We start from the raw sequence: 26,237 nt of genomic DNA on the forward strand, positions 1-26,237 counted from the left end.
GGACAGAGGAGGAGAAGGGTCACAGGACTGGGGAGGACAGAGGAAGTGGAGGGTGAGCTTCGGAGGGTCACAGGACAATGAGGAGGATAGAGGAGGAGGAAGGTGAGCTATGGAGGGTCACAGGACAGAGGGAGGACAGAGGAGGAGGGTGAGCTTGGGGGGGTTACAGGACTGGGGGCAGGAGGCCAGTTGGAGGCCAGTGAGTCACATGAATGCTGGTTAAGGGATCACTGTAGTTGCGATTAACCCCCGGTTACCATGGACCCATCAGTGTCCATAGAGGCGGACGGAGGGACCCATAGGACTGGCCCTCTGGCCCATGGGTCCATATTGAGTGCGGGGCTGTGTCTGCACTGGGAAGGGACATCTCAGTGTCCTGGGGCCTACAAGCATCTTCTTTCCATAATGCACCTTCTGGAACCCTGAGAAATAAATGTCTATTTGAGCCTCCTGGTCTGTGGTTTTGTTATGGTGTCTGAGCCGAGATTTGGGTACCTCAGGGCATCTGGTCTGTGCTTAGAGCCTTAGTCCCCACCGCATACAGGGGTGCCGGCTCAGGGGCAGGGGTGAGGCTGAGCATGCCAAGCAGTCCCTCGTTGCTGGCTGGTGGGTCCTCGTTCTCCCTACCCTCATTTCCCCCTCCCTGGGAGCTCTGGACTCCTGGCTTTCACACATGCTGTGGTGGGGGTCAGCAGGTAGACACACCAGCTAGAGAGGTCCTTGCATCAAGTGGGTGCAGGGACCTGGCTTGGTGTCTTGCCCTGGTACCCATCCTCAGATGGGGTCCGTGAGGGTGGGTCTCAGACCTGAGCCACTGGGGGCGGGGGTCAGCTCCTTCCCAGGAAACTCTCTGGGTCCTGGTTAGGCCCCACCAGACAGAGGCCACTTGTCCTCCAGATGGTCCTGGCATTTTGTCCATGCTTGTCCCTGCAGCAGGGCCATGGGGATGGAGTTGGGGACAGCCTTCCTGGGGGCATGTTTAGCACTGGCCACTGTCTTGCCTGCCCACCCCTGGCCCATGGCCGGGAAGGTCCCTGCCTGGTTTCTCAGGGATCCCCACTCCCATTTAAAGGTGCCATGGACACCCAGCCAGGCCAGGTGCTGCTCGAAGGACCAGGGATAAAGAATCTGCCTTTGGCATGTGTGTGGTGGGGACAGATTGGGGCTGGTGCTGGGGCCTGTGCTGGCTTCTGGCTGCCTGCCTTTACCCCCTTCCAGAGGCTCAGGACTTCCAGATGACCATTGCTCCTCGGTCCCCCTCTCCCCTCTGGCTGGTTCTGTGTCACTTTCTAGCTGGCCCCCAGTCCCCCTCTCCCTTCTGGACAGTCTTGAGTCTCCGCTGGGTAGTTCTGGGTCCCCCTGTCCCTCTGACTGATTCTAGGTCCCTTTCTGGGTGGCCCCAGGTCCCTTTGAGGTGGTCTTGGGTGCCCCCTGGGTGGTCCTGGGTCTCCTGGGCTCCTTCCTGCCTAGTATCCTTCCAGGATACTAGTCTGAGGAGGGGTCACCACCAGGTGGGGTCCCTGCCCCACCCACGTCATCGCTGCCCCTGCACCCCCACACCTGGCCACCCAGAGCCTCTGCCCTTTGCCTCCCGGGGCTGGGGGGGTGAAACCAGATCGCAGGCAGTGACACCCGGGCTATTTTGGAGCTGGGCTGGGCTGGCTGGTGGTGGGGGCGGGCCCAGCCTTCTCCAGCTGACAGCGTCTGCCTGTCCTTTCGTCCCCGTCCAGTCTGAGGACCGGCCAGAGAGTGGGCTGCTGGGTGGGAGCCGTGTCAGTCCTGGGCCCGTGGAGGGAGGTGAGACCCAGCAGCCCCTGTTCCATCTTCTGTGCCCTACGACTGGGTGCTGCTCCCAGCCTCCCGTAGAGACAGGTGAGGAGGCTGATCAGGCAGGGTGGGAGCCATTCCAGGCCTAGCCCCTCTCCCCCAGGGCTATTCAGTTGAAGGTCAGGGCACTGGGGTTGAGAGGGGCCTGGGGAGGGGTGTCTAGCCAGGTTGTGTAACTCCAAGGGTTGGGACTTTGGAATCCGGGCCCTGACCCCGTGGTGGCCTGAGCTGAGCCCCTCTTGCGGGGAGAGAGCACTGGGGGTGGGAGACCCGGGGGCTGTGGCGTGCATCCGCCTCCTCCTTTGTGGCCCCCTGCTCCAAAGGAGGCCTAGGGGTCTGGCCAGCCCTTCCCCCAGCTCTGCGGAGATGGATGGTTGCTGACAGCTGGGGCTATTTTGGGCCTGTTGGCTCAGCAGAGGGGACAGCCAGAGGGGCACTGACACCTGACTCCAGGAAAGAATTTCCCCTGGAGTTCGGGAGGCTGCCAGCCCAGGGGTCCAGACTCCAGGAGCTGTCGCTGGAAGTCTTTACTGGAAGGGTGGGGGTGGGGGAGGGGGGTGGCAGGGGCTCCGGGGGGTGGGGGGATGAGGTGGGGGAGAGGGGCAGCAGGGGCTCCAGGGGACCAAGGTTCTGTAGTCAGGCTGCAAGCCAATTCCCACTTGGGCCCATGAGGAGGACCCAAGACTGGCCAAGTTCTTGAAAACCAAGGATGGAGGCTGTAGGCAGGGCTCACGTCAGCCCTCAGGACTCCGAGGGTCCAGAGGCATGACCCTCTCGTGGTCATGGTGGGGTTGGGGAGGTCATAGTGTCCATGTGGAGGGAGGCTGCTGCCAGTGACAAGTTGGGCCTCCAAGGAGCAAGGAGTCCACTCTGAGGGAGGAAGGGGCTTCCCTGGGGAGCTGAGGCTGAAGTCCTAGCCAGGTGTCCCTTCCTAAGCCTCCCACTCCCCTCTGCATGTCCCAACCCAGCAGGAGTCCCTCAACTCGGCCTGAAGGAGTGTGGCTCTGGAGTCCTTGAGCCAGCATTTTGGGCACTGCGGCCCTATGGAGCAGTGGGGATGCCTGTCTGGGAGTGGTTGAGCCTGTGGGAGCCCCCAGGGTCTCATGGGTCTGCTGCACTGAGGTGGGGAACACGGGCCTTTGACCAGACATCAGCACCATTCCTGGGGCCTGAGAAGATCTTGGGGTCTCTGCCCATCCTTCCAAGGCCAGAGGTCAGCCTGTCAGCTGCCAAAGGCCTGGGCTGCTTTCCCCAAGCACGTGTAGTGAAAGGAAGTCCTTGTCCCTTCCCTGTTCTCCTGGTCCCCCAGAGGCCACCAGCTGTGGAGGTGGCCCTCAGCCCCTGCCGGTTCATGAGCTCAGAGCACCTAGCTCCCAGAGCTGCACCTGGAGTGGTGGGGGTTAGGGTGCAGTGAGTGTCCTGTCTTGGAGGGAACTGCAGGCCAACCAGGAATCAGGAGGGGAGCCCAGGGAGCTCAGAGCTCAGGGCCTCTGGATACCCGGTGTCAGAGTAACCCTTCCCCAGAGAGACATTAAGGCCCAGGAGGGCGTCCATGGAGGCGGGGCTCGGATGGCCGCTGGCCCATGTCCTCCCAGTCCCAGAGCTTGGCCAGCGGGGCTAGCGGGGCGGGGGGAGGGCAAGGGACAGAGGTGCTGACTGCACAGTGAGTCAGCAGACTAGTGCAGGCTCACCTCCTCAAGGGGGATTAAGGGGGATTAGGCCCTGAATCACAGGACAGGAGCCCAAGGGTCCAGAACATCACCCCACTTGTCCCCCAGGAGCAGCCCATGCTGGAAGCCCAGCCCTGGGGTGGGGAGGGAGTTGAGGTGCTTGGGCCCAGCCCTGAGCCAGGGGGCCTGCTGTTCTTACAGAAGTGGGGCAGGGTAGGCTAGGCCCAGCTTCACCTTACCCACCTGTGCCGATGGCCAGCCAGTCCCTGGTAGCCTTTGTTATGGGGGTGCCAACCCTGTCCCCAAAGATCCCCAGCCAGTAGGGACACAAAGTCTGTAGAGTGACCAGGCCCTGCCAGTCAACCTGGCTAATCTCAGCCTGGACGTCTGTGGTTCCTCACAGGGGACTCTGCCTGTCCTCCCTGGCCTTACAGTTGACCATGTGCTGTCCCTGGGGGAGGAGCAGGTGCACACAGCAAGGGGGTGTGGGTGGCTCGGGGTGGGGGGCAGCTTGTAAGGGGTCCAACTGGCAGCCAGATTTCCGATCTCCCTGCTCATCAGGGTTGAGGGGACCTGGGAACCCCTGGAGGGGTGCTGACGGCCTAGTACACTGGACTTTCATCATGGGTGCTGCCTGGGGCAAGCCCGGCTGCGGCACCCAGAACCAGAAGTGTGTCTTGGGAGGATGAATCTTGTGGAGGAGGAAGGGGCAGGGGACAAAAAGGGGCACACGGGGCAGAGGGCTCAGAGGGCAGTCTCCTGGGATGGAGGATCTGTGACCTCCAGGGCACCACAGTCAGAGGCACAGGCCAGCAGCAGGCACCCAGGGAAGGCCTCCCTGCCCAGGCCCCGTCCAGGTTCAGAGAGCCGCCTCCTCAGTGGGTAAGACATTTAGGAAGATTGGAGTCTCGGAATCCAAGAGGCAGCAGTGTGTGGGGGACGGGGACTGGTCCCTTGAAGGCAGCTGGAGTTGGGTAGGGAACACACACACACACACACACACACAGGCAGGTCTGTGTGGAGAGGACAGCATGGCCCCAGGTAGGGAGATGCTGGTGAACAGAGAGGAAGGCCAGCCAGGGTGCTGGTGTGTTTGGGACAGGTACTCAACTGGACCTGGAGTTGGGGATGGGGTTAGAGCTGGGGGGACAGGAAGAGATAGAAAAGCCTGTTGTGAGGGAGGTGTGGCACCAGACTTCAAATGCCGAGAAAGGAGCCGCAAATCTGAATTTCTGTATCACCGTGCCTCAGACAGTCCTAGCTGTGGGGGCAGGGGAGATGAGGTGGAGGCGCGTGGGTGGGGGAGTGGTGTGGTGCAGGTCCGGGACTCGATCAGTACAGGGTCTTATCCCCACTATGACCTTCCCCCAACCCGCTCCTAGGTCCCTCCTGCCGCCCCCACCCCCACCATGGATCACTCATTCAGTGGGGCACCCCGATTCCTGACCCGGCCCAAGGCCTTCATGGTGTCGGTGGGCAAGGACGCCACGCTGAGCTGCCAGATCGTGGGCAACCCCACGCCGCAGGTGAGCTGGGAGAAGGACCAGCAGCCTGTAGAGGCGGGTGCTCGCTTCCGCCTGGCCCAAGACGGCGACCTGTACCGTCTCACCATCTTAGACCTGGCACTGGGCGACAGCGGGCAGTACGTGTGCCGCGCACGCAACGCCATCGGTGAGGCCTTCGCGGCTGTGGGCCTGCAGGTGGACGCTGAGGCCGCCTGCGCAGAGCAGGTGCCCCACTTTCTCCTGCGGCCCACGTCCATCCGCGTGCGCGAGGGCGCCGAGGCCACGTTCCGCTGTCGCGTGCGCGGCTCGCCGCCTATGGCCGTGAGCTGGGCCAAAGACGGGCGGCGCTTGGGCTCGCCTGACGCCCCCAGAGTGCGCGTGGAGGCCAGCGGCGAGGCGAGCGCGCTGTGCATCCAGGCAACGCGGGCCCGGGACGGCGGCACCTACACGGTGCGCGCCGAGAACCCGCTGGGCGCTGCCAGTGCCGACGCAGCGCTCACCGTGGAGGCGGATGCGGACGCGGCGGGCCCTCCCGGGGCCTCCACTGCTGCGCTTCTGGCGCACCTGAAGCGGCGGCGCGAGGCGATACGCGCGGACAGCGCCCCGGCCTCGCCACCGGGTTCCGGCACGCGCACATGCACCGTGACTGAAGGCAAGCACGCGCGCCTCAGCTGCTACGTGACGGGGGAGCCAAAGCCAGAGACCGTGTGGAAGAAGGATGGGCAGCTGGTGGTCGAGGGCCGGCGACACGTGGTGTACGAGGACGCCCAGGAGAACTTCGTGCTCAAGATCCTCTTCTGTAAACAGTCGGACCGGGGCCTCTACACCTGCACGGCCTCCAACCTGGTGGGCCAGACTTACAGCTCCGTGCTGGTCGTCGTCCGAGGTGAGCTCAGGGTGCTGGGCGCACGGCCCCAGCACGTGGTCGCTGCCCAAGAAGCGACCTTCCCTCCCCCTGTCCTTTACACCTGCACTGGAATCGGTCGTGGAATCCAGAGAGTCCTGGGCAGCCCCCGCGTTCCCAGAGCCACAGAAAGAGGGGGAAGCAGATGACCCTCCGCCTGTCCTACTGTGTCTGTGAGAGTCACATGAGTGAGGAACAAAGCGCTTTGTCCTCAGCGCCCCCTCCTCCTGGGAGATGGTGGGAGGTGTGGTGGGGTGGGGGTGGGAGGCGGGCATTCCACTCCCTCACAGGATGCTTAGGGGGTCTCCCAGGCAGACTGGGGGAGAAAGGAAATGACGCGGTTCCTCGGAGGTCCCTGCAGAAGCTGCACAGGGGAAAGTGCGCAGGGCAGCTCAGGGGGTTGAGCGGCAGCCGGCCCTGGTCCTACCGCCTCGCTGCTCGTGGGAGCGGGATCCCACCGGATTTTGCGGCCTGGGAGCAGCATCTCTGGGATACTTTTTGTGGCTTTAGGTGCCTCGTTTACAGACATCTTCTGTCTAAGGGGAGGGGACTCTTTACCCCTGCCCCCTTACATCTCCCTACCTTCCTGGACTCATCCCTGCTGCTCCCCTGCCTTCCCACCCAACTCCTGTCCTGGTCCTCTGCCCCCATGCCAGCCCCGCACCCGACTAACGGAGCCCTTGACCTACCCTGCTTCCTTCTCGCACCACCGCCTCTCTCCCTGCCCTGACCGCACTCTCCGCCCCCCAACCCCTCCTCCTCCACCTTCTCCCCGCTACTCTCTCCTGCCCAGACCCGCCACCCCTGCCCCGCTCACGGGCCCTGTCCCCGCAGAGCCCGCGGTGCCCTTCAGAAAGCGGCTGCAGGACCTGGAGGTGCGGGAGAAAGAGTCGGCCACGTTCCAGTGCGAGGTGGAGCTGCCGGCCACGGAGGCCGCGTGGTACAAGGAGGAGACGCGGCTGTGGGCCAGCGCCAAGTACGGCATCGAGGAGGAGGGCACTGAGCGCCGGCTGACGGTGCGCAACGTCTCGGCCGACGACGACGCCGTCTACATCTGCGAGACGGCGGAGGGCAGCCGCACGGTGGCGGAGCTCGCGGTGCAAGGTGGCGGGGGTCACGGGGAATGGAGGGGGAAGGTGGGAAGGGAAGGGGCGGGGAGGAGGAGTGGGGCAGCGGGCGGGTTAGGAGCCGGGAGGAGGTGCGGGGCAGGTGCGCTGCTGGGGTCGTGCTGGGGCAGTGCAGGGACGGACCGTGGGCTCGGAGCAGGGGCGGGCAGGGGGCGGGGCAGCGGGCAGGCTGGGGGCGGCTGGGGGCGGAGTGGCGGGGCGAGCAGGGGCGGGACAGGGGGCAGTACACAGTCGGAAGCGGGGCTCGGAGGTGAAGGGGCGGGCGAGAAGGGGCGGGCGGGGCGGAAGGCGGGCTTGGAGGTGGAGAGGTGGGCAGAGGACGCCCCCCCCATCCAAACACCGACCAGTCCCCGGGCCCTGTCCACCACAGGCAACCTCATCCGGAAGCTCCCGAGGAAGACCGCGGTGCGAGTGGGGGACACGGCCATGTTCTGTGTGGAGCTGGCCCAGCCCGAGCACTCCATCCACTGGCTGAGGAACCAGGAGGAGGTGGTGGCCGGGGGTCGCGTGGCCATCACCACAGAAGGCGCGTGCCACACGCTGACCATCTCCAAGTGCAGCCTGGAGGACATGGGCGAGGTGACCTTCATGGCTGGGGACTGCCGGACAACGACACAGTTCTTTGTGTCTGGTAAGGGCCAGGGCGTGCCCCTTGAATGGACAGGCCCTTTCCCCCTTCTTTTGTCCACTGGGCCACGCTGTACATTCTGGTCTGCTGTGGGGGGTAGGAGGGGTTTTGGGGGCTGGACCAACCGGTCATAGCTCTAGTTTCCTTGGACCCCTGGTTTGTTTGCTGCCCTCCTTCACTGTGGTCACCCCAGGTGACTGCAGAGTGGGAGTTCTGGTGACCGCCACTCTGCAAACCAAAGTAGAAGGTGCAGATTGTTCTAGAAGCACACAAATGGGCGAGAACAGCTGTGGGACATCGTGAGCGAGCATGTCTTCTTCTTGTGGCCTTTGCTATCAAATTTGTAGATTGGGGAGTAGGTCCCTCCTCCCACCCGTCTCCACTGGGTCAGCCTTTTGTTGGGGTAGGAATGCGCCCTCAGAATGGTCACTGTGCCCTGCTTTGGTCACTGTCAAGCCCGAGACCTGGAATCACAGATGGGGTTTATCCCTAGACCCCCTGGTCATGGGTCCACAGCATCCTTGTCCCTGCAGTCCCCTAGGGCCTTGGGCAGTCCAGACAGTGAAGGCATGCTCCCTGCAGGGCGGGGCTCATCTTGGATTGAGGGCTTGGGGAGGGAACTCCCAGTGAGTGACACCTTGGGTGGTTCTCTGCCCAGCCCCTAGGAAGCCGCCGCTGCATGCGCCTGAGGCCCCCATGGTGAAATCCAGGACAGAGTGCTCCGTGACCCTTGGCTGGTCCCCACCACCCCACGGGGACCGCCCTGTCCCCATCGATGGTTATCTGGTGGAGAAGAAGCGGCTTGGCGCCCACACCTGGAGCCGGTGCCACGAGGCTGAGTGGGTGGGTGCGCAGGAGCTGACTGTGGCCAGCGTGTCTGAGGAGGGGGACTTCCAGTTCCGGGTGTCCGCTCTGAACAGCTTTGGCCACAGCCCCTACCTCGAGTTCCCAGGGACTGTGCACCTGAGTAAGTGTGGATGCGCTCCAGTTGCCTGCCCCATGGGCTTGCTGGGGGAGGCAGCACTTGGGCCGGGCTCAGGCAGAGGAGGGGCGGAGAGGGCAGAGGCTGACCATTTACTGAAGCCCTCACCCTGCAGCCCCCCAGCTTGCTGTGAGGACGCCCCTGAAGGCAGTGGAGGCTGTGGAGGGTGGTGAGGTGACCTTCTCCGTGGACCTCACTTTGGCCTTGGCGGGAGAGTGGTTCCTGGATGGGCAGGCCCTGAAGGCCAGCAGCATGTACATGATCCGTCAGGACGGCACACGGCATGCCCTCACCATCCACTCAGTGTCCGCCAGCATGCACGGTGCTGAGCTCAAGTTCGTGGCCAATGGCATTGAAAGCAGCATCCGCATGGAGGTCCGAGGTAGGAGGACCCCCGGCTGGGACCCCCAGGCCTCTGCCCTAGCAGTGGGGTGGGGGTTCCTGGAGCTGCTGCTTGTCCCGGGGCAGGTGAGCTCCTGGGTGATCTCCTGGTTGTGGCAGGGCTGGGCAGGAGAGGGTGGTGGGAGGCAGCTTGCCCAGGGCTGGCAGTGGCCTCTCCCATGGGTTGTGTGGGTTGTGCATGGAGGACTGGGCTCAGAGCCTCACTCTTCTATCTGCCTGCTTCCCTCCCTCCCTCCCCTTCCCCTCTGCTGATTCTGTCACTCTGCTTCTCCCTGTTCCCTCATACCTGTCTCTCCCTGCTCTGTCCCCTCCCCATCCTTCCCCCCCCGTCCCTTCCTGTCCATTCCCTTTGTCCACATCTGTTCACTCTTCTCTCTTCCTTCCCCTTCATTCTCTCTCTGTTCCCTCTACCATCCATCTCCTCTGCCCACACCCCAATGTCCCTCCTGCATCCCTCCTCCTCTGTCCATTCCCCCTCTGTCCATCCATTTCCCTGTCATTCTTCCTTCTGTCCCCTCCCCTGTTCTCTCCACTGCTCTGTCCATGCGCCTCTGTCCACCTGTTTGTGGCCCCAAGCGGCCCCAGGGATGACCACTAGGCGTCCAGTCACAGCTGTGAGGGAAGTGCTGGCCCAGCTGCATGAGGAGGCACAGCTGCTGGCTGAGCTGTCAGACCAGGCTGCAGCGGTGACATGGCTGAAGGATGGCCACGTGTTGCCACCAGGCCCCAAGTATGAGGTGCAGGCCATGGCCGGACAGCGGGCACTGCTGGTGCGGGATGTGGTGCGAGATGATGCTGGCTTCTACGAGTGTGTCAGCCGTGGGGGCCGCATCGCCTACCAGCTCCTGGTGCAAGGTGACGCCTGCTGTGTGGTGGTCCATTTCCACCATGGCCATGTCCCCACGTTAGGTTCCCCTGCTCTGGGCAGACTCTAGGGGGTATGGGTGGTGGGAGTCACCATTTTCCATCTCTGTAGGGCAGTGGGGAGTGGGGCATGCTCAGCTGACCTTGGGGAGGATGGGAGAGGGGAGGCTCTGGTCAGCAGGGAGTGGGGCTTCCTAAGGGCAGGTGGCACTCCGAAGGGGACCCTGGTCTGGGGGAGGCCTACAGGCCCCCGGCGTCTCTGTCTGCTGTCTAGCATAGGTGTCTGTGTGGCCAGGGCTCTGCTGGCCCCACTGACCTGCCTGGCTGCCCTTGCAGGGCTCACTCCCTTTCTGCACAAAGACACTGCTGGTGGCTGTGTGGATGCTGTGGCTGGAGGCCCAGCCCACTTCGAATGCGAGACCTCGGAGGCCCATGTGAGTGTGCACTGGTACAAGGATGGAGTGGAGCTCAAGCGCTCCAGCCAGCGCTTCTTGCAGGAGGACGTGGGTTCACGGCACCGGCTGGTGGCAACCTCGGTCACCAGGCAGGATGAGGGTACCTACTCGTGCCGTGTGGGCGAGGACTCCGTGGACTTCCAGTTGCGTGTCTCCGGTGAGCCGCAGCCTCTGAGGCATGGTGGGTGGGGAGCAGGTCTGGCTTCATCAAGCACTTGTGAGGCTAGGCTGTCCAGCCCTTCCTTTCTTCCAAGAATGCCTGGGAGGTGCCGTTGCTCTTAGGGTTGGAAAGAGGAACCTCCCAAAGAACTAACATTTAGATGGAAAAAAGATTTGCGCATGGAAAATAAAAAATAAGAAGGAAACTTGTAGCCTTTTTGTCCTTTTGAAGATGAGGAAGTGAGGCAGACAAGACTCGGGGTCTGGATGCCTATGGGTCTGGCTCCTGCTAGAAGCTTCTGGGGCCACTTGGCAGATGCTGAGTCTCGGTCACTCTCCCAGGCCTCCCTCTATCTGTCGCTAGGCAGTGGCCTGGCTGTCCCTCCTGGTTCTCAGAGGCTGCTCCCCCCATGCCCTAGAGGGGTCAGGGCATCAGGTCCCCTTGTGCCTGAGGAGGGCTCTACCAGCAGCATCTGACTGTGAAGGATTCCCAGGTTCGCCTGGCTCCAGGACTTGGGAACCTTCCCTCAGTGGGGCTTCTGACCATGCATCTCTTTCTGTCTTCAGAGCCCTCTGCAGTGTTTGCCAAGGAGCAGCCAGCACGCAGTGAGGTGCTCTGCAAGGCAGGGGCCAGTGCCACCCTGAGCTGTGAGGTGGCCCAGGCCCAGACAGAGGTGACGTGGTACAAGGACGGGAAGAAGCTGAGTGCGAGCTCCAACGTGCACATGGAGGCCAAGGGCTGCAGCAGGCGGCTGGTGGTGCAGCAGGCGGGGAAAGCGGACGCCGGGGAGTACAGCTGCGAGGCCGGGGGCCAGAAGGTGTCCTTTCGCCTGGACGTCACAGGTCAGTTGACATCCCAGGAACAGGCCTGGAGGAGGTGTTTGGGAGGAAGGTGTTTGTCAGGCCCACAAAAGGCAGTTATCTAGCGCCAGCTGACAAACACCCCCAAACTGTCGAGACAGTTGGCTGTGTGGTCAGGGGTTCAGGCAGGGCTCAGTGAGACCACTCCTTTTTGCTCCATGAAATGTGGGCTGGGGCAGGAGTACCCAGCCTGGCCTCGTCCATGTGTCCGATGTCCCAACAGGGCTTCAGTGCTTGGGTCTAGCCGGATGGCAAACCTCTGTCTCTGTACGATGTTGGCTGGGCTTACTCCTATGTCTGGGACCCCTTTCTCTGCCCCAGGTGTGTCTCCATGGTGTCTTCATGGTGGCTCTGTTTCCCTCAGGGAACAGCAGGTGCTACCGGGCTTGTTGGGGTCTGTGCTCAGAGCATGACCACCACCATGTTCTGCTTCACACACCCTGGTTTCCAGGTCAGGAGGAAGTAGACCCCACTGCTGAGGGTGTGGACATAGGGAGGCTTTACTCATCAGGGACCATTTCTAACAACCTCCCACAGGGACACCACAGGGACATAGGCTCTGTCTGCTTCTAGTTCTCTGCCACCCTGAGCACAAAATAAGGACCTTCATTATGCTTATTGCCTCCTGGTTATGAGATGGCTTCCACAGCTCCAGCCATCACATTTCAGGTGGGAAGAACTTGCAGGGAGTATTTTTTGGGTCATTTTCTATTGCTGTGCAACAAATTATCACAAACTCAGTGGCCTAAAACATCTCTGATGGCCACACCCCACTGAAGATAGCCTAGAAAAATGAGCCCCTGACTTGACTATCTGGGCTGTGGGACATCGAGGGTGGAGACAGTGGGCCTGTGGTCCAGTGGGCAGTGTGGGTCTGCTGAGGGGCCTGTGTGTGTCCTGGGACCGCCCTGTGCCCACATGAGGTGGCTGCACCCTGAGTCTGGACATGTCCCCTTCAAGGCAGGCAGTGTAGAGTTTTTAGTGTAGAAGACTTGTTGAGTTTTTTGGTAAGTATGTTATTCTTTTTGATGTTTCCTTAAGTGGAATTATTTTTTAAATGTTAGTTTTTGAAGGTTCATCACTAATATACAGAAATAGAATTAATTTTGAATATTGCTGTTGTGTCCTACAACCCTGCTGAGCTGGTGTATTCAGCTATTAATTATCTGTGGATTCTTAAGGATTTTTTTTTTTATACAAAAAAGTGTCCCCTATATTGCACAGATAGTTTTACTTCATTATTTGCAGTCTGGATGCCTCTTATTTTGTTTTGATTACTGATTTATTCTCTTTACTTGTTGTAGGTCTGTTCAGGTTTTCTATTTCTCCTGGGGTCTGTTTTGGTAGTCTGTGTGTTCCTATGAGTTCAGGTATTTCATCTAGAATTTGTTGGCATTCACTTGTTGATGGTGTTATCTGACCATGGTTTGTATTTCTGTAAGGTCTGTACTGGTGTCCCCACATTTGTTTTTGTTGTAATAATTTGAGTCCTCTAAATTTCTTAGTTGTCTAGCTAGTGGTTTGTCAATTTTGTTGATCTTTTCAAATGTTCTTCATTCTTTATTTTGCCTTTTTATTCTGTTTCATTCATCTCATCTATAGACTTTATTTCCTTCTTCCCACTTTGGGTTCCACTTACTCTTCCTTTTCTAGTTTCTTAAGGTGTGAAGTTAGATTATTGATTTGTGCTCATCTTTTTTGACATAGGCCTATAATTTATAACTATGAATTTTCCTCTGAGCAGTGGTTTCACTGCATCTTATTAGCCTTGGTGTGTTGTGGTTTCGTTTCCAACTATTTCAAAATATTTTCTAATTTTCCTTCCAATTCTTCTTCAAGAGTGCATTGTTTCCTTTTGGCAGATTTGTGGATTTTCTAGTTTTCCTTCTATTAGTGATTTCTAGTGTCACTTATCTGTGGTTGGAAAAGATACCCTGTATTATTTCCATCTCTTTACATTTACTGAGATTCATTTCCTGGCCGAACCCATGGTCTGTGTCAGAGAACATTCTGTTTGTGTGTCTCTGATGCGGTGGGTGGAGAGTTCTGTTGAGTCAGCTGGGTCTACCTGGCATATATTGCTGTTTCCTTACTGACCTCCTGTCTGTCTTTCTGTTCATTATGGAAAGAAGGGCACTGAACTCTCCAACTACTATTGTACATCTTTTTCTCTCTTTGATCTGTTAGTTTTCACTTCATGTAGTAATACTTACAAGAAAGGACTTACTTCTGCTATTTTGGTCTTTTAAAAAATATGTTGTATCTTCTTTGTTCCTTATTCTCTCCATTTCTATCTTTTTTCTGTTTAATTGATTTTTTTCTGGTGTTTCATGTATTAAGTATATATATTTACTATAACTTTGTATGTATTATATATACATATAACATTGGCTCTTTCTTTCTATTTATCTATCATCTATCTGGTTTTTTCTTAGTGGATACCCTTAGTGGTTATCACAATTAATATCTTAACTTTGTAATATTCAAGTTTAAAATTATACCATTTTAGTTTAAATAAAAGAACTGTTCCTTTACAGCTCTGTGTTCCCACACAAAGTGCAGCTTTATGTTGGTATTGTCAAAATTTGTCTTTATACACTAACTTCAGTCCATTAACTTTGTAGTTTTGTAATTATTGTTCATGCATTTGTGTTTTAAGATCATATGGGGAAAAAGCCCAAAGAGTTAAAAACTAAAAAAATGCTGCAATACTGGCATTTACATTTACCTGCATAACTATACTTACTACTGTTCTTTATTTTTTCATACAATTTCAAGTTATTGTCAGTGTTTTTCATCCATGTCTGAAATGCCTATTTAGCATTTCTTTCAGGACAGTTGTAATAGCAACAAAATAATCAGTATTTATTTGAAGGGGAATGTATTAATTTTTCCTTCATTTTTAGGAATGCTTTTGCCAGATAGTTTTTGTTCTTGGTTTTTTGACATAGGCCTATAATTTATTGGTTGATAGTTTTTGTTCTTGTTTTTGTTTTCTTTTCCCCTAAGCACTTTAAAACATCACCTACTAACTTCTGGCCCCTATAGTTCTGAAGGGACATCAGCTGTCACTCTTGGTAGGAGCACTCATATGAATATTCTCTTTGCCCCTTTCCCTTTAAATCTCCCTGTGTGTGTGTTGCCCCACAGGGATTTAAGGCTCTGTTCATTTTCTTCATTCTTTTTTCTTTCTGCTCCTCAGACTGGGTAATTTCATGAGACTTGTATTCAAGTTTGCTGAGTATTTTTTTTTTTCTTCTGTCTGCTCAAATCAGAAGTTGAACCCCTCCAGTGAATTTTCATTCCAGTTACACTTTTCAAATGTAGAATTTCTATGTAGTCTTAGAAATATATCTTCTTATTGATATTCTCTCTATTTGGTAAGACATTGTTCTCAAACATTTCTTTACTTGATGAGAAATAGTTTCCTTTAATTTTCTGAGCATATTTAAAATAGCTGACCTAAAGACTTTGTTTAGTGAAACAATATCTGGACATTTTCAGGGACAGATTCTGTTGGACAGCTTCCTTTCCTGTAATGGACCATGATTCTTTGCATGTCACATAATTCTTTGTTGATATTGGAATATTAAGTAATAGCATGTGTGAATTTAGTTCAAATTGTCCAACCCCCTTCCCACTTTGTAGTTGTTGGTGTTTGTTTTTGTTTCTATTTGTGTGTTCAGTGACTTTTCTGAACTACTTCTGTGAAGTCTGCATTTTATACTGTGTTAAACCTCTGAAGTCTCTGGTTGGTTAGCTAATGGTTTTACAGTGGTTTCTTTAGATGCTTTTAACTAGTAAGCCTCCCAGTTCTTGTTGGTACATGCATATACAACTTAGTCAGGCAGTTTACAATCATGATTTAATGTCCTCAAGTTTAGCCCATAGTGTGAGTTTAGGGCGTCCTCAAATGATTCTTGAGTATACATATATTTGTGGCCCTCTAGATGCCCAGGAATGTGCCAGAGCTTTCCAAAGCCCTCTATGGATATAGACATTCTTGCAGCTTTTCCTTTTAAGCTGATTTGTTAGTCTGTTGTTTACTCAACTGATACCTACCACCTTGGGCAGCCAAGATGTTCAGTAATTGCCTGTGATTGTTTTCAACAAATACTGATGGGGAAAAGGCTATTTGCATTGAGTGAGCTCCTGTTCAGGCTTGAAGAATAAGGATGGAGGGAAAGAAGAAAGGAGGGAAGGAAGTCAGTCTTATTTTTGTTCAGTTAGCTACTACACAGTACATCGTTAGTTTTTCATGTAGTGTTCAATGATTCAGTATTTGCATATAACACCCAATGCTCATCACCACTTATACCCTTTTTTATTAAGGAGGGTACAAGTGGTACCACTTGTACCCTCCTTAATACCCATCACTGGGCTAATCAATCCCCCAACCCCACTCCCTTCTGTAACCCTCAGTTTGTTTTATGGAGTCCATAGACCCCTATGGTTCATCTTCTTCTCTAATTCTTTTCATTCAAGTTTCCCTCACTTCCTGTATGGTCCTCCTCACTATTCCTTATGTTCCACACATGAGAGAAACCATATGATAATTAACTTTCTCTGCTTGACTTATTTCGCTCAGCATAATTTCCTACAGTCCCATCCATGTTGATGCAAAACCTGGGTATTCATCCTTTCTGATGGTTGATAATATTCCATTGTATATGTGGTCCATATCTTCTTTATCCACTCATCTATTGAAGGGCATCTCGACTCCTTCCACAGTTTGGCTGTTGTGGACATTGCTGCTATGAACTTGGGGTGTAGGTGCTCCTTCTTTTCACTACATCTGTATCTTTGTGGTAAATACCCAGTAGTGTAATTCCTGGGTCATAGGGTAACTCTATTTTTAACATCTTGAGGAACCTTCATACTGTTTTCCAGAGTGGCTGTACCAGCTTGCATTCCCACCAACAATGGGAAACCATTCCCCCACTTCACATCCTCACCAACATTTTTTGTATTCTTTTTTCTTTTTTAAATATTTTATTTATTTATTTGACAGACAGAGATCACAAGTAGGCAGAGAGGCAGGCATAGAGAGAGAGGGGGAAGCAGCTCCCTGCCAAGCAGAGAGCCCAACACAGGGCTTGATCCCAGGACCCAGAGACCATGAACTGAGCCAAAGGCAGAGACCCAATCCACTGAGCCACTGAGGCACCCCTGTTGTTTTCTGACTCTTTAATATTTGCCATTTTAACTGTTGTAAGAGGGTATCTCATTGTGTGTGTTTTTTTAATGTTATGTTAGTCAATATACAGTATATCATTAGTTTTTTATGTAGTGTTCCATGATTCATTGTTTATGTATAACACCCAGTGTGTTATTCTTTTTACACATTTCTGATTCAATGGGTTACTGTTTGATTGAGTATGTTTATATTTATATTCTTGAGGAAGTGTGGTTAGTAGTATTCATATATGTATTTGTGTGACTTTGTCCTCAGGGTAATGGAAAGGGTTCCCTTCTCATCTGTTTTCTATGCGAGATTGTGTAGAATTGATGTGATTTCTCTTCCTTCTTTAATTTCTTCTCTTAAAGTTATTTCCCTGATTAAACCAGTGAAGTCATCCTGGGCTAAATATTTCTTCCTTTAGAAGGTTTAAATTTTGAAAACATTTTATTTATAGAGGTGAAATTATGCAAGTTACCTATTTTTTCTTGGGCAAATTTTAGTAGTTTGTAATTTTTGAGGAATTGTTCTATCTCTTCAGATTTGTCTAATTTATGTGCATAGAGTTGTTTGTAGTGTTCCTTTATTATACTTTTAATGTCAGCAGGGCCTGTGGTGATGTTCCTTTCCATTCCTGATATTGTTAGCTTAGATTTTCTCTCTTTTTTATTAGTCTTACTAGAGATTTATCAATTTTATTGATCTTTTCAATGAACCGTATATAGTTTTCATTGATTTTCTCTATTTTTTCAATTTAATTGATTTCTGTTCTTTATTAATTTTCCTTCTGCTTGCTCTGGGTTTATTTTGCTCCTAATTTCTTGAGGTGAAAAAAAAGGATTACTTATTGAAAGTTTTTCTTTTCTTTTTATCCTCCAATGCTGCCAATTTATTCATTTTTAAATTTTTATTTTATTTATTTATTTTTTTAAAAGTGATTCTTTTCTTTTCTTTTTTTTTTAAAGATTTTATTTATTTATTTGACAGACAGAGATCACAAGTAGGCAGAGAGGCAGGCAGAGAGAGGAGGAAGCAGGCTCCCTGCTGAGCAGAGAGCCTGATGTGGGGCTCGATCCCAGGACCCTGGGATCATGACCTGAGCTGAAGGCAGAGGCTTTAACCCACTGAGCCACCTAGGTGCCCCCAAAAGTTATTCTTTTCTAATACAAATATTTAGTAGTGTAAATTTCCCCATAATTATTGCTTTAACTTTATCCTGCAAATTTTGATATGTTTTTATTTTAATTGTTGTTCAGTTTAAAATATTTACTGACTTCCCTTGAGACTTCTTTGATTTCTGTAGTTTTCAGAAGTGTGCTGTTTAATTTCCAAGTATTCTTTTTTTTTACTCTTATCTCTCTGTTATTGACTTCTAGTCCACTTCCATTCTGGTCAGAGAACATACTTTGTATTACTTCAATTTAATAATTTTTTAAGAAATTTCTTTTCTTAACTTCAGTATGGTCTGTAGTTAAGTTACCATTACAACATGGTAAATGTTCCATGTATACTTGAAGAGAAGGTATATTCTGCTGTTGTTGGGTGGAATGCATTGCAAATGTCAGTTAGGTTATGCTGGTTAATGGGTTGGTTCTTCTATACCCCTGATGATCTTCTGTCTACTAGTTCTACCAGTTGTTGTGTGAAGAATGAAGTCTTTAGCTATAAATGTGGACTTTCTGTTTTTACTTGCAGTTCTGTCAGTTTTTGCTTTGCATATTTTGACTCTGTTGTTAAGGGCTTACTCATTTGGGATTATTACATGTTCTTTATAAACTAACTCATTTGTCTTTATAATATTTCTGGTAATTTTCTTGGCTCAAAGATTTACTTTATTTTAATATTTAAAATAATATTATTTATTTTATTAATTATTTTAAGATTAAATTAAATTTACTTATTTTAATAATATTAATTTAATTTTAATAAAATATTAATATAAATATTCCAGCTTTGTTTTGATCAGTGTTTGCATTACATGTATTTTTTTCTTCTTTTATTTTTACCTATACATATATAAAGTGAGTTTCTTGTAGATTATGCAAAGTTGAGTAATTTTTTAAAATAAAAAATTGAAATTTTTAAAAATTTCAATGAGAATTTTAAAAAAGATTTTTAAAAATCTCTGTCAGAATCAGTGTGTTTACACTATTTTCATTTAATGCAATAATTGGTACATTTGGATTTAGGTTTACTATTTTATTATTTCTACTTTTTTCTCATTTTTTCTTTCTCCTTTTTCATCTTTTCTGCCTTTTTTGGATTACTTAGGAAGTTTTTAGTACTCCATTTTAATTTATCCATTGTGGTTCTGTGTCTAGTTTTGTGTGCCCACCATAGGGATTGTGTTAAACATAATCAATTCTCATGGCTTACTTAGAATCATTATTTTACTACTTCAGTTGGGATGTAGAACTTTTATCAATATATAGGTCCTTTTACCCTCCCACCATTATGCCATTATGTTATTAGTTGTTTTATGTATTATGTCTAACGTTGACAGCCTCACCAAACAATGCAATAATTCTTGCTTTCAATTGCCAAATATAGTCTGAAGAATTGTGCAGGAGAATAGTATGTTTTGTTTATGCAACATATTAGTCAGCTCAGGCTGCCATACAAGAGAAATTTATTTTCTCACAGTGCTGGAGGCTAGAAGCCCAAGATCAAGGTACCAGCTTTGGCATGTGCTGGTGAGACCTTCCTGTCTGGCTTGCAGATGGCTGTATCCTCACACATCATTTCCTCTGTGGGCCCATTGGAGATCAAGAGAATTCTCTAGTGTCTCTCTCTTATAAATTCCTATTGGATTAGGGTCCCACCCTTAGGACCTCTTTTAACCATAATTAACTCCCTAAATGCTCTATATCCAAAATTGGGAGTTAGGACTTCAACACACAGATCATGGGGGGTGGGGTTTGGGCAGACAATTCATTGTCATCCAAACATCTACCATTTATGTTGGTTTTCCTTCATTCCTGATGCTCTGAATCTTCCTTAAATGTCATTTCCCATAGAAATTCTTGTGGAGCAGATCTGCTGGCAGTGAACTTTCCTAGCTTCCCTTCATGCAGAAGGTCTTTATTTCATCTTCATTTCTGAAGGATAATTTTGCTGGATACAGAATTCTGGACCATTGATCCTTTCTTGTAGTGACTAATTTTCAAGTGACAGTAATTCAAATTGTCCCCCCACAAGTCATGTGTTTGTATTCTTTGGCTGTTTTCAAGAGTGTTTGTTGTTTATTTTCAATGGCTCTGAAATGGTGTATTTGGTCATGGATTTCTTTGTGTCCAAGATTTGCTGGGCTCTTTATAATCTGGTTGATGTCTTTCACCAAATTTGAAAAAGTTTCAACCATCCTTCCTTTTTCTTTCTTTTTTTTTTTTTGTAGAAACTTTAATTTATTTTTTGTTTTATTTAGTTGTTTGTCAGATAGAGAGAGAACAAGCAGGGGGAGGGACAGCCAGAGGGAGAAGCAGGCTCCCTGCTGAGCCAGGAGCCCAATGCAAGACTTGATTCCAGGACCCTGAGATCATGACCTGAGCAGAAAGGCAGACATTTAACCGACTGAGCCACCCAGGCATCCCTCAAGCATCATTTCTTGAAAATATTTTTAAACTACACTCCTCTGTCTTTCTAGGACTAGTGACATGAATTTTAGTCCTTGTAGTTTAATCCCGTAGGTTCCTGAGTCTGTCTAACAGGTCCCTTTCTTGCTCTTGCTTAGATTGGTTAATTTCTATTAATTTATTTATTAATTTATTAAATTATTTATTAATTTATCTTCAAGTCCAGTCACTCTTCTGTTGTCTGGATTTTGCCACTGAGTGCTCGCTTTGGCAGCACATATACTAAAATTGGATTTTGCCACTGAGCTATTGAGTGAATTATTCCAGTTATTATATTTTTCTATTTATAAAAGGGTATCAGTTCTTTATATCTTTCCTTTCTTTGTTGAGAGTTTCTGTCTTTCCATCCCTTCCAGGAACATTAGCTTTTTGAATCATTTTTATAATAGCTGCTTGAAATTCTTTGTCAGATATTTCCAGCTGCTGTGTCATTTTGACATTGGTGTCTGTGAGTATTTTTCTTGCAGACATGTGAACTGAGAGTTTCCTGAGAGTTTCATGGGACTGTTTTGGATAGCATCCTGGATGTAATGAATACTATGTTTTGAAACTGTGGGTCTCCCTTATATCTAATGAGGAACATTGATTTTTTTAAAGCTGGAAATAAACTTTGCTGAGTTCCAGTGATGGGTTCCTGCCAGCCTTCCAGAGATTGTTTTGTTTCCAGAGTCTTTGCAGTACCATTTCAATCTGTCCTGAATGTGCCCACCTAGTATTTATTGTGGCTTTACCCAGTGGCCTGTACCCCAGTTGAGAGCTCGAGGTCTTTGGCCTGTTGATTGGGGTCAGATCCACTCACAAGTGGCTCAGGGGTGAGCCCTGGTGTTCCTTGACAACCTCATGTTCTGTGTTTTCTGTCATTGTCTTTAGCTTTTTGGTTGGAAAGGTAGGCATGTTGCTTTGGGACCTGCTTACCATGGTCCCCCTGCACCAGCAGGAGGATAGAAAAAGAAAGATCAGTGGGTCCTCCTTCAGTTGAAGAACAATGTTCTCTATCCTCAGTGTTCTGAATGTTTCTGATCTTGATGGGCGAGGATGTAAGAGCATGGAGAAAACATGGGGTGTCCTCAGTTACTCTGAGCATTTGGGGTTCTCTTCCCTATGCTCTAGGGGAGGGGGAGGGACCTAATTCTGGATATTGGGCTGCCCTGTGTGCAGGCAAGTGGGAGAAGGTGGACTCACTTTTGGTTTGGTGGACTTTGAATTCTGGTTTTTGTCCTCCTCAGTCCGCCTGCTGCTGCTTACTTTGAGAACCTTCAGATGAACTCCATGGCCCTGTGGCTGCATTTGGTGACTAAGACAGGGTGGACCAACCACAGGTGTTTTTGTAAAAATATGGGTTTTAATTTTTTGTACTTATGTAGATGGACCCAAAGTTTGGTGTTTCTAGTGTGGGACAAATCCTAAACATCCTTGTGGTGATATTTGTAACTCACTCAGGTCAATTTTGAAGGCAAACTACTGTATAGCTGGGGTCCTCATGGTGTTGGCTCAGTTGTGGGATCAGAGTGACCATGAAGGGCTCCACAGGCTTCTTCCTGGCACAGCCAGTGGCAGATCATCTCAAACACACACAGACAGGTGTACATGCATGCACACACACTTTTACATGGATTCACATTTAAACATATATGCTCACACCCAGACCTATAGACATATACACATTCATAGACATATACACACCCTTGCACACATTTCAAAACACATACACACTCACAGACACACGTACACACAAACATATGTGCATGCACACTTAAAAATATATACTCTCAACAACACATGCATTAACATGCACACACACATGCACACACAAACATACATAATAATCCCCACATATATACACATAGACGTACACACATAGATGCATACACACACAGTGTGATCAGGAATGATTTTGTGCCATGCTTATCGAAGACACAATTTCCTTCACAGTTAGTCTGGGAGGATTCCTATGGAGTGAGCCTCAGAAATAACAGAGACCTGGTGTGACCCTAACTTGAGGATGCAGCTGAGTCTGGGGCCACAAAATGAGTGACAGGTGCCTCACTCTACAGTCTGAAAGGTGTATACCCACTGGCCATGGCTGAGAGTGATGGTCAGCTGTGTGGTTAGGTGCTCTCTGCCTTTACATGGTAGCATTTGTGAGGACTCATCCGTTCTCAGAATTCTGGTAGTAGCCTCAGTGGATGTAAAAATGATTCCAGAAATAAGGCTGTTGTTGGCTGGGAGGGCAGATGTGGCAGGAGCTCAGATGGGCATCACATGCACAGGAAGCATGTGGATTCCACTGAACCCCTCTGGCCCCTGAAGACATTTTCCTGCAGAGATTTTGCTTCTGGGGGTGTCTGGGTCAAGCAGAGGTGGTGGCTAAAGGGATGGAGAGGGTGTATGAGTGTATGAAGTGGTACTTATGTGGGTGTAGGCTGAGAAACAGTGATATTGGTGAGTCTTACAAGCTTGGGTGAACACATAGACTGAGGGGCCACCATCTGAGACATGGCAGGAGGACAGGAGCAGATTTGCTGGGAGGAGTAGGTGATGAGCTAGCCTGGGATGTCCAGGAGGTGGTTGGCTGTCTGGGCATGGTACTCAGTTGATGCTGGTCTGGGAAGGGAGACTCAGTGTTTGTTGGCATATTGGTGGTGGGAGGGACTGGGAAAAGAAGTGCTGTGGAAGGAGTGGATGATAATGGGACCTACCCCTGGGATCCTGGGAGAGCTGGGACCATATAAGGAGAGACCCAGAGGGGTGGGGGGAGAATCCAGTGACATGGAGGCTGACTGCAGTCCTGGCCAGCCACTGCACCGATTGTTGAAGACCACTGTCTTCCATCCAGCCACCTGCTCCAGGGGAAAGTCAGCCAGATGGGTGTTTTATCTTTTTTTCTCCATGAAAAATACATTTAAGACATAAAAATAGAACCATCTATATGTTGGGTTTGTGCCTTTTAAAAATATTAAAAATCCAATTAAAAATCTTGTAACTCAAGGATACTGCCCATTCTTGGTGATATCTCATAAAGAATTATCTTTGAAATGCAAGCTGGTACAGCCACTCTGGAAAACAGCATGGAGGTTCCTCAAAAAGTTGAAAATAGAGCTACCCTACAAACCCAGAAATGGCACTACTGCGTATTTACCCCAAAGATACAAATGTAGTGATACGAAGGGGCATGTGCACCCGAATGTTTACAGCAGCAATGTTCACACTATCCAAACTATGGAAAGAGCCTAGATGTCCATCAATAGATGAATGGATAAAGAAGATGTGGTATATATGGAATATTATGTAGGCATCAGAAAATGAAATCTTGCCATTTGCAATGACGTGGATGGAACTAGAGGGTATTATGCTAAGCAAAATAAGTCAATCAGGGAAAGACAGCTATCATATGATCTTACTTCTATGAGGAATTTAAGGAACAAAACAGAGGATCATAGGGGAATAGAGGAAAATATAAAAGAAGATTAAATCAGAAAGGGAGACAAACCATAAGAGGGAGACTTTTAATCATAGGAAGCACACTGAGGGTTGCTGAAGGGGAGGTGGGTGGGAAAGTAGGGTAACTAGATAATGGACATTAAGGAGGGCACATGACATAATGAACACTGGGTATTATATAAGACTAATGAATAACTGACCTCTACCTCAGAAATTAATAATGTTATATGTTAATTAAATTTAAATTTAAAAGATGATTTTATTTATTCTATTTTATTTAGAATATGTATATATATGAATTCTCCCTGAAAATACCTATGCTCTGATGGCCAAAAGCCAAGATTTCCATTGACTATTAGAAGGTTAGAGAGGAGTTCCTGAAGCAAAAAGTCCCTAGTAGATGAGATTGGAAAGTTAGCATTAAAAGCACCCCATCTGAATAAACCTAACCAAAGAGGTAAAGGATCTGTACTCGAGGAACTACAGAACACTCATGAGAGAAATTGAAGAAGACACAAAAAGATGGAAGACCATTCCATGCTCTTGGATTGGAAGAATAAACATTGTTAAAAAGTCTATACTGCCTAGAGCAATCTATACTTTTAATGCCATTCCGATAAAAATTCCACCGGTATTTTTCAAAGAGCTGGAGCAAATAACCCCCAAATTTGTATGGAATCAGAAGAGACCCTGAATTGCTAAGGAAATGTTGAAAAACAAAAATAAAACTGGGGGAATCATGTTACCTGATTTCAAGCTTTACTACAAAGCTGTGATCACCAAGACAGCATGGTACTGGCATAAAAACAGACACATAGACCAGTGGAACAGAGTAGAGCCCAGATATGGACCCTCAACTCTATGGTCAAATAATCTTTGACAAAACAGGAAAAAATATACAGTGGAAAAAAGTCTCTTCAATAAATGGTGCTGGGAAAACTGGACAGCTATATGTAGAAGAATGAAACACAACCATTCTCTTACACCATACACAAAGATAAACTCGAAATGGATAAAAGACCTCAACGTGAGACAGGAATCCATCAGAATCCTAGAGGAGAACATAGGCAGTAACCTCTTTGATATCAGCCACAGCAACTTCTTTCAAGTTATGTCTCCAAAGGCAAAGGAAACAAAAGCAAAAATAAACTTTGGGACTTCATCAAAATCAAAAGCTTCTGCACAGCAAAGGAAACAGTAAACAAAACAAAGAGACAACCCACGGAATGGGAGAAGATATTTGCAAATGACAGTATAGACTAAAGGTTGATATTCAGAATCTATAAAGAATTCCTCAAACTCAACACACACAAAACAGGCAATCATATCAAAAAATGGGCAGAAGATATGAACAGACACTTCTCCAATGAAGACATACAAATGGCTATCAGACACATGAAAAAATGTTCATCATCACTATCCTTCAGGGAGATTCAAATTAAAACCACATTGATATATCACCTTACACCAGTTAGAATGGCCAAAATTAGCAGGTCCGGAAACAACGTGTGTTGGAGGGGATGTGGAGAAAGGGGAACCCTGTTACACTGTTGGTGGGAATGCAAGTTGGTGCAGCCACTTTGGAGAACAGTGTGGAGATTCCTCAAGAAATTAAAAATAGAACTTCCCTATCACCCTGCCATTGCACTCCTGGGTATTTATCCCAAAGATACAGATGTAGTGAAAAGAAGGGCCATCTGTACCCCAATGTTTATAGCAGCAATGGCCATGGTCACCAAACTATGGAAAGAACCAAGATGCTCTTCAACGGATGAATGGATAAGGAAGATGTGGTCCATATACACTATGGAGTATTATGCCTCCATCAGAAAGGATGAATACTCAACTTTTGTAGCAACATGGATGGGACTCGAAGAGATTATGCTGAGTGCAGTAAGTCAAGCAGAGAGAGTCAATTATCATATGGTTTCACTTATTTGTAGAGCATAACAAATAGCATGGAGGACAAGGGGAGTTAGAGAAGAGAAGGCAGTTGGGGGAAATTGGAAGTGGAGATGAACCATGAGAGACTATGGACTCTGAAAAACAATCTGAGGGGTTTGAAGTGGTGGGGGGTGGGAGGTTGGGGGAACCAGGTGGTGGGTATTATAGAGGGCACGGATTGCATGGAGCACTGGGTGTGGTGCAAAAACAGTGAATACTGTTATGCTGAAAATTAAAAAAAAATAACTATAAAACAAAGCACCCCATCTGGACTTCTCTAGTGTGAAAACTCTCCCACTGTGGACCTCTGAAACTGTGGGGCCGAATGTAACAAAGTCAGGTTAAGTTAATATCTGGACTGGAAAGGAGAAAGAGGGACATTTCCAGGTGCTAGAAAAGAGGAGGCACTGGGAAATGAAAGCAGTGGATGATGGCTTGGTGCACTGTTGCTACTGTGGGGGCCTTTGGGTCCCAGGGACCTGGGTCAGACTTACACCACCAGCTTGCCAATATGCATGAGAACAAATAGGAAGTTAAGCAGAGATCAGCATACAGTGATGGAAACCTTCTAGAACCACATCATTAAGGAAAAGATGGACCAGAAAAGCAATCTCCTGCGTCTCAGGGAGGTCACAGGGCACTTGTATTTCTGCTTCG

General features: G+C 49.4%; 1 protein-coding gene across 16 annotated transcripts in view; it reads left to right on the plus strand.

Moving 5' to 3' along the window:
- Nucleotides 1-1,165: 1,165 nt before the first annotated feature.
- Nucleotides 1,166-26,237, plus strand: part of OBSCN (obscurin, cytoskeletal calmodulin and titin-interacting RhoGEF) — a 137,489-nt gene continuing 112,417 nt past the window's right edge. For 6 of the 16 annotated variants that reach the window (XM_045086963.1, XM_045086971.1, XM_045086970.1 and 3 more), the window contains exons 1-9: nucleotides 1,167-1,872; nucleotides 4,880-5,888; nucleotides 6,741-7,010; nucleotides 7,404-7,664; nucleotides 8,320-8,628; nucleotides 8,759-9,025; nucleotides 9,622-9,900; nucleotides 10,246-10,521; nucleotides 11,091-11,366. In XM_045086963.1, coding sequence (XP_044942898.1) covers nucleotides 4,907-5,888; nucleotides 6,741-7,010; nucleotides 7,404-7,664; nucleotides 8,320-8,628; nucleotides 8,759-9,025; nucleotides 9,622-9,900; nucleotides 10,246-10,521; nucleotides 11,091-11,366 — 2,920 coding nt within the window. In that variant the 5' untranslated portion in view covers nucleotides 1,167-1,872; nucleotides 4,880-4,906. Of the gene's footprint in view, nucleotides 1,873-4,879; nucleotides 5,889-6,740; nucleotides 7,011-7,403; nucleotides 7,665-8,319; nucleotides 8,629-8,758; nucleotides 9,026-9,621; nucleotides 9,901-10,245; nucleotides 10,522-11,090; nucleotides 11,367-26,237 lie in introns of all 16 variants that reach the window. The other 10 variants (XM_045086975.1, XM_045086976.1, XM_045086968.1 and 7 more) reach the window with 5 other exon arrangements.

Source organism: Mustela putorius, unplaced genomic scaffold (genome assembly GCF_011764305.1).
Source record: "Mustela putorius furo isolate JIRA1106 unplaced genomic scaffold, ASM1176430v1.1 tig00001009_pilon_pilon_pilon, whole genome shotgun sequence".
NCBI lineage: Eukaryota > Metazoa > Chordata > Mammalia > Carnivora > Mustelidae > Mustela > Mustela putorius.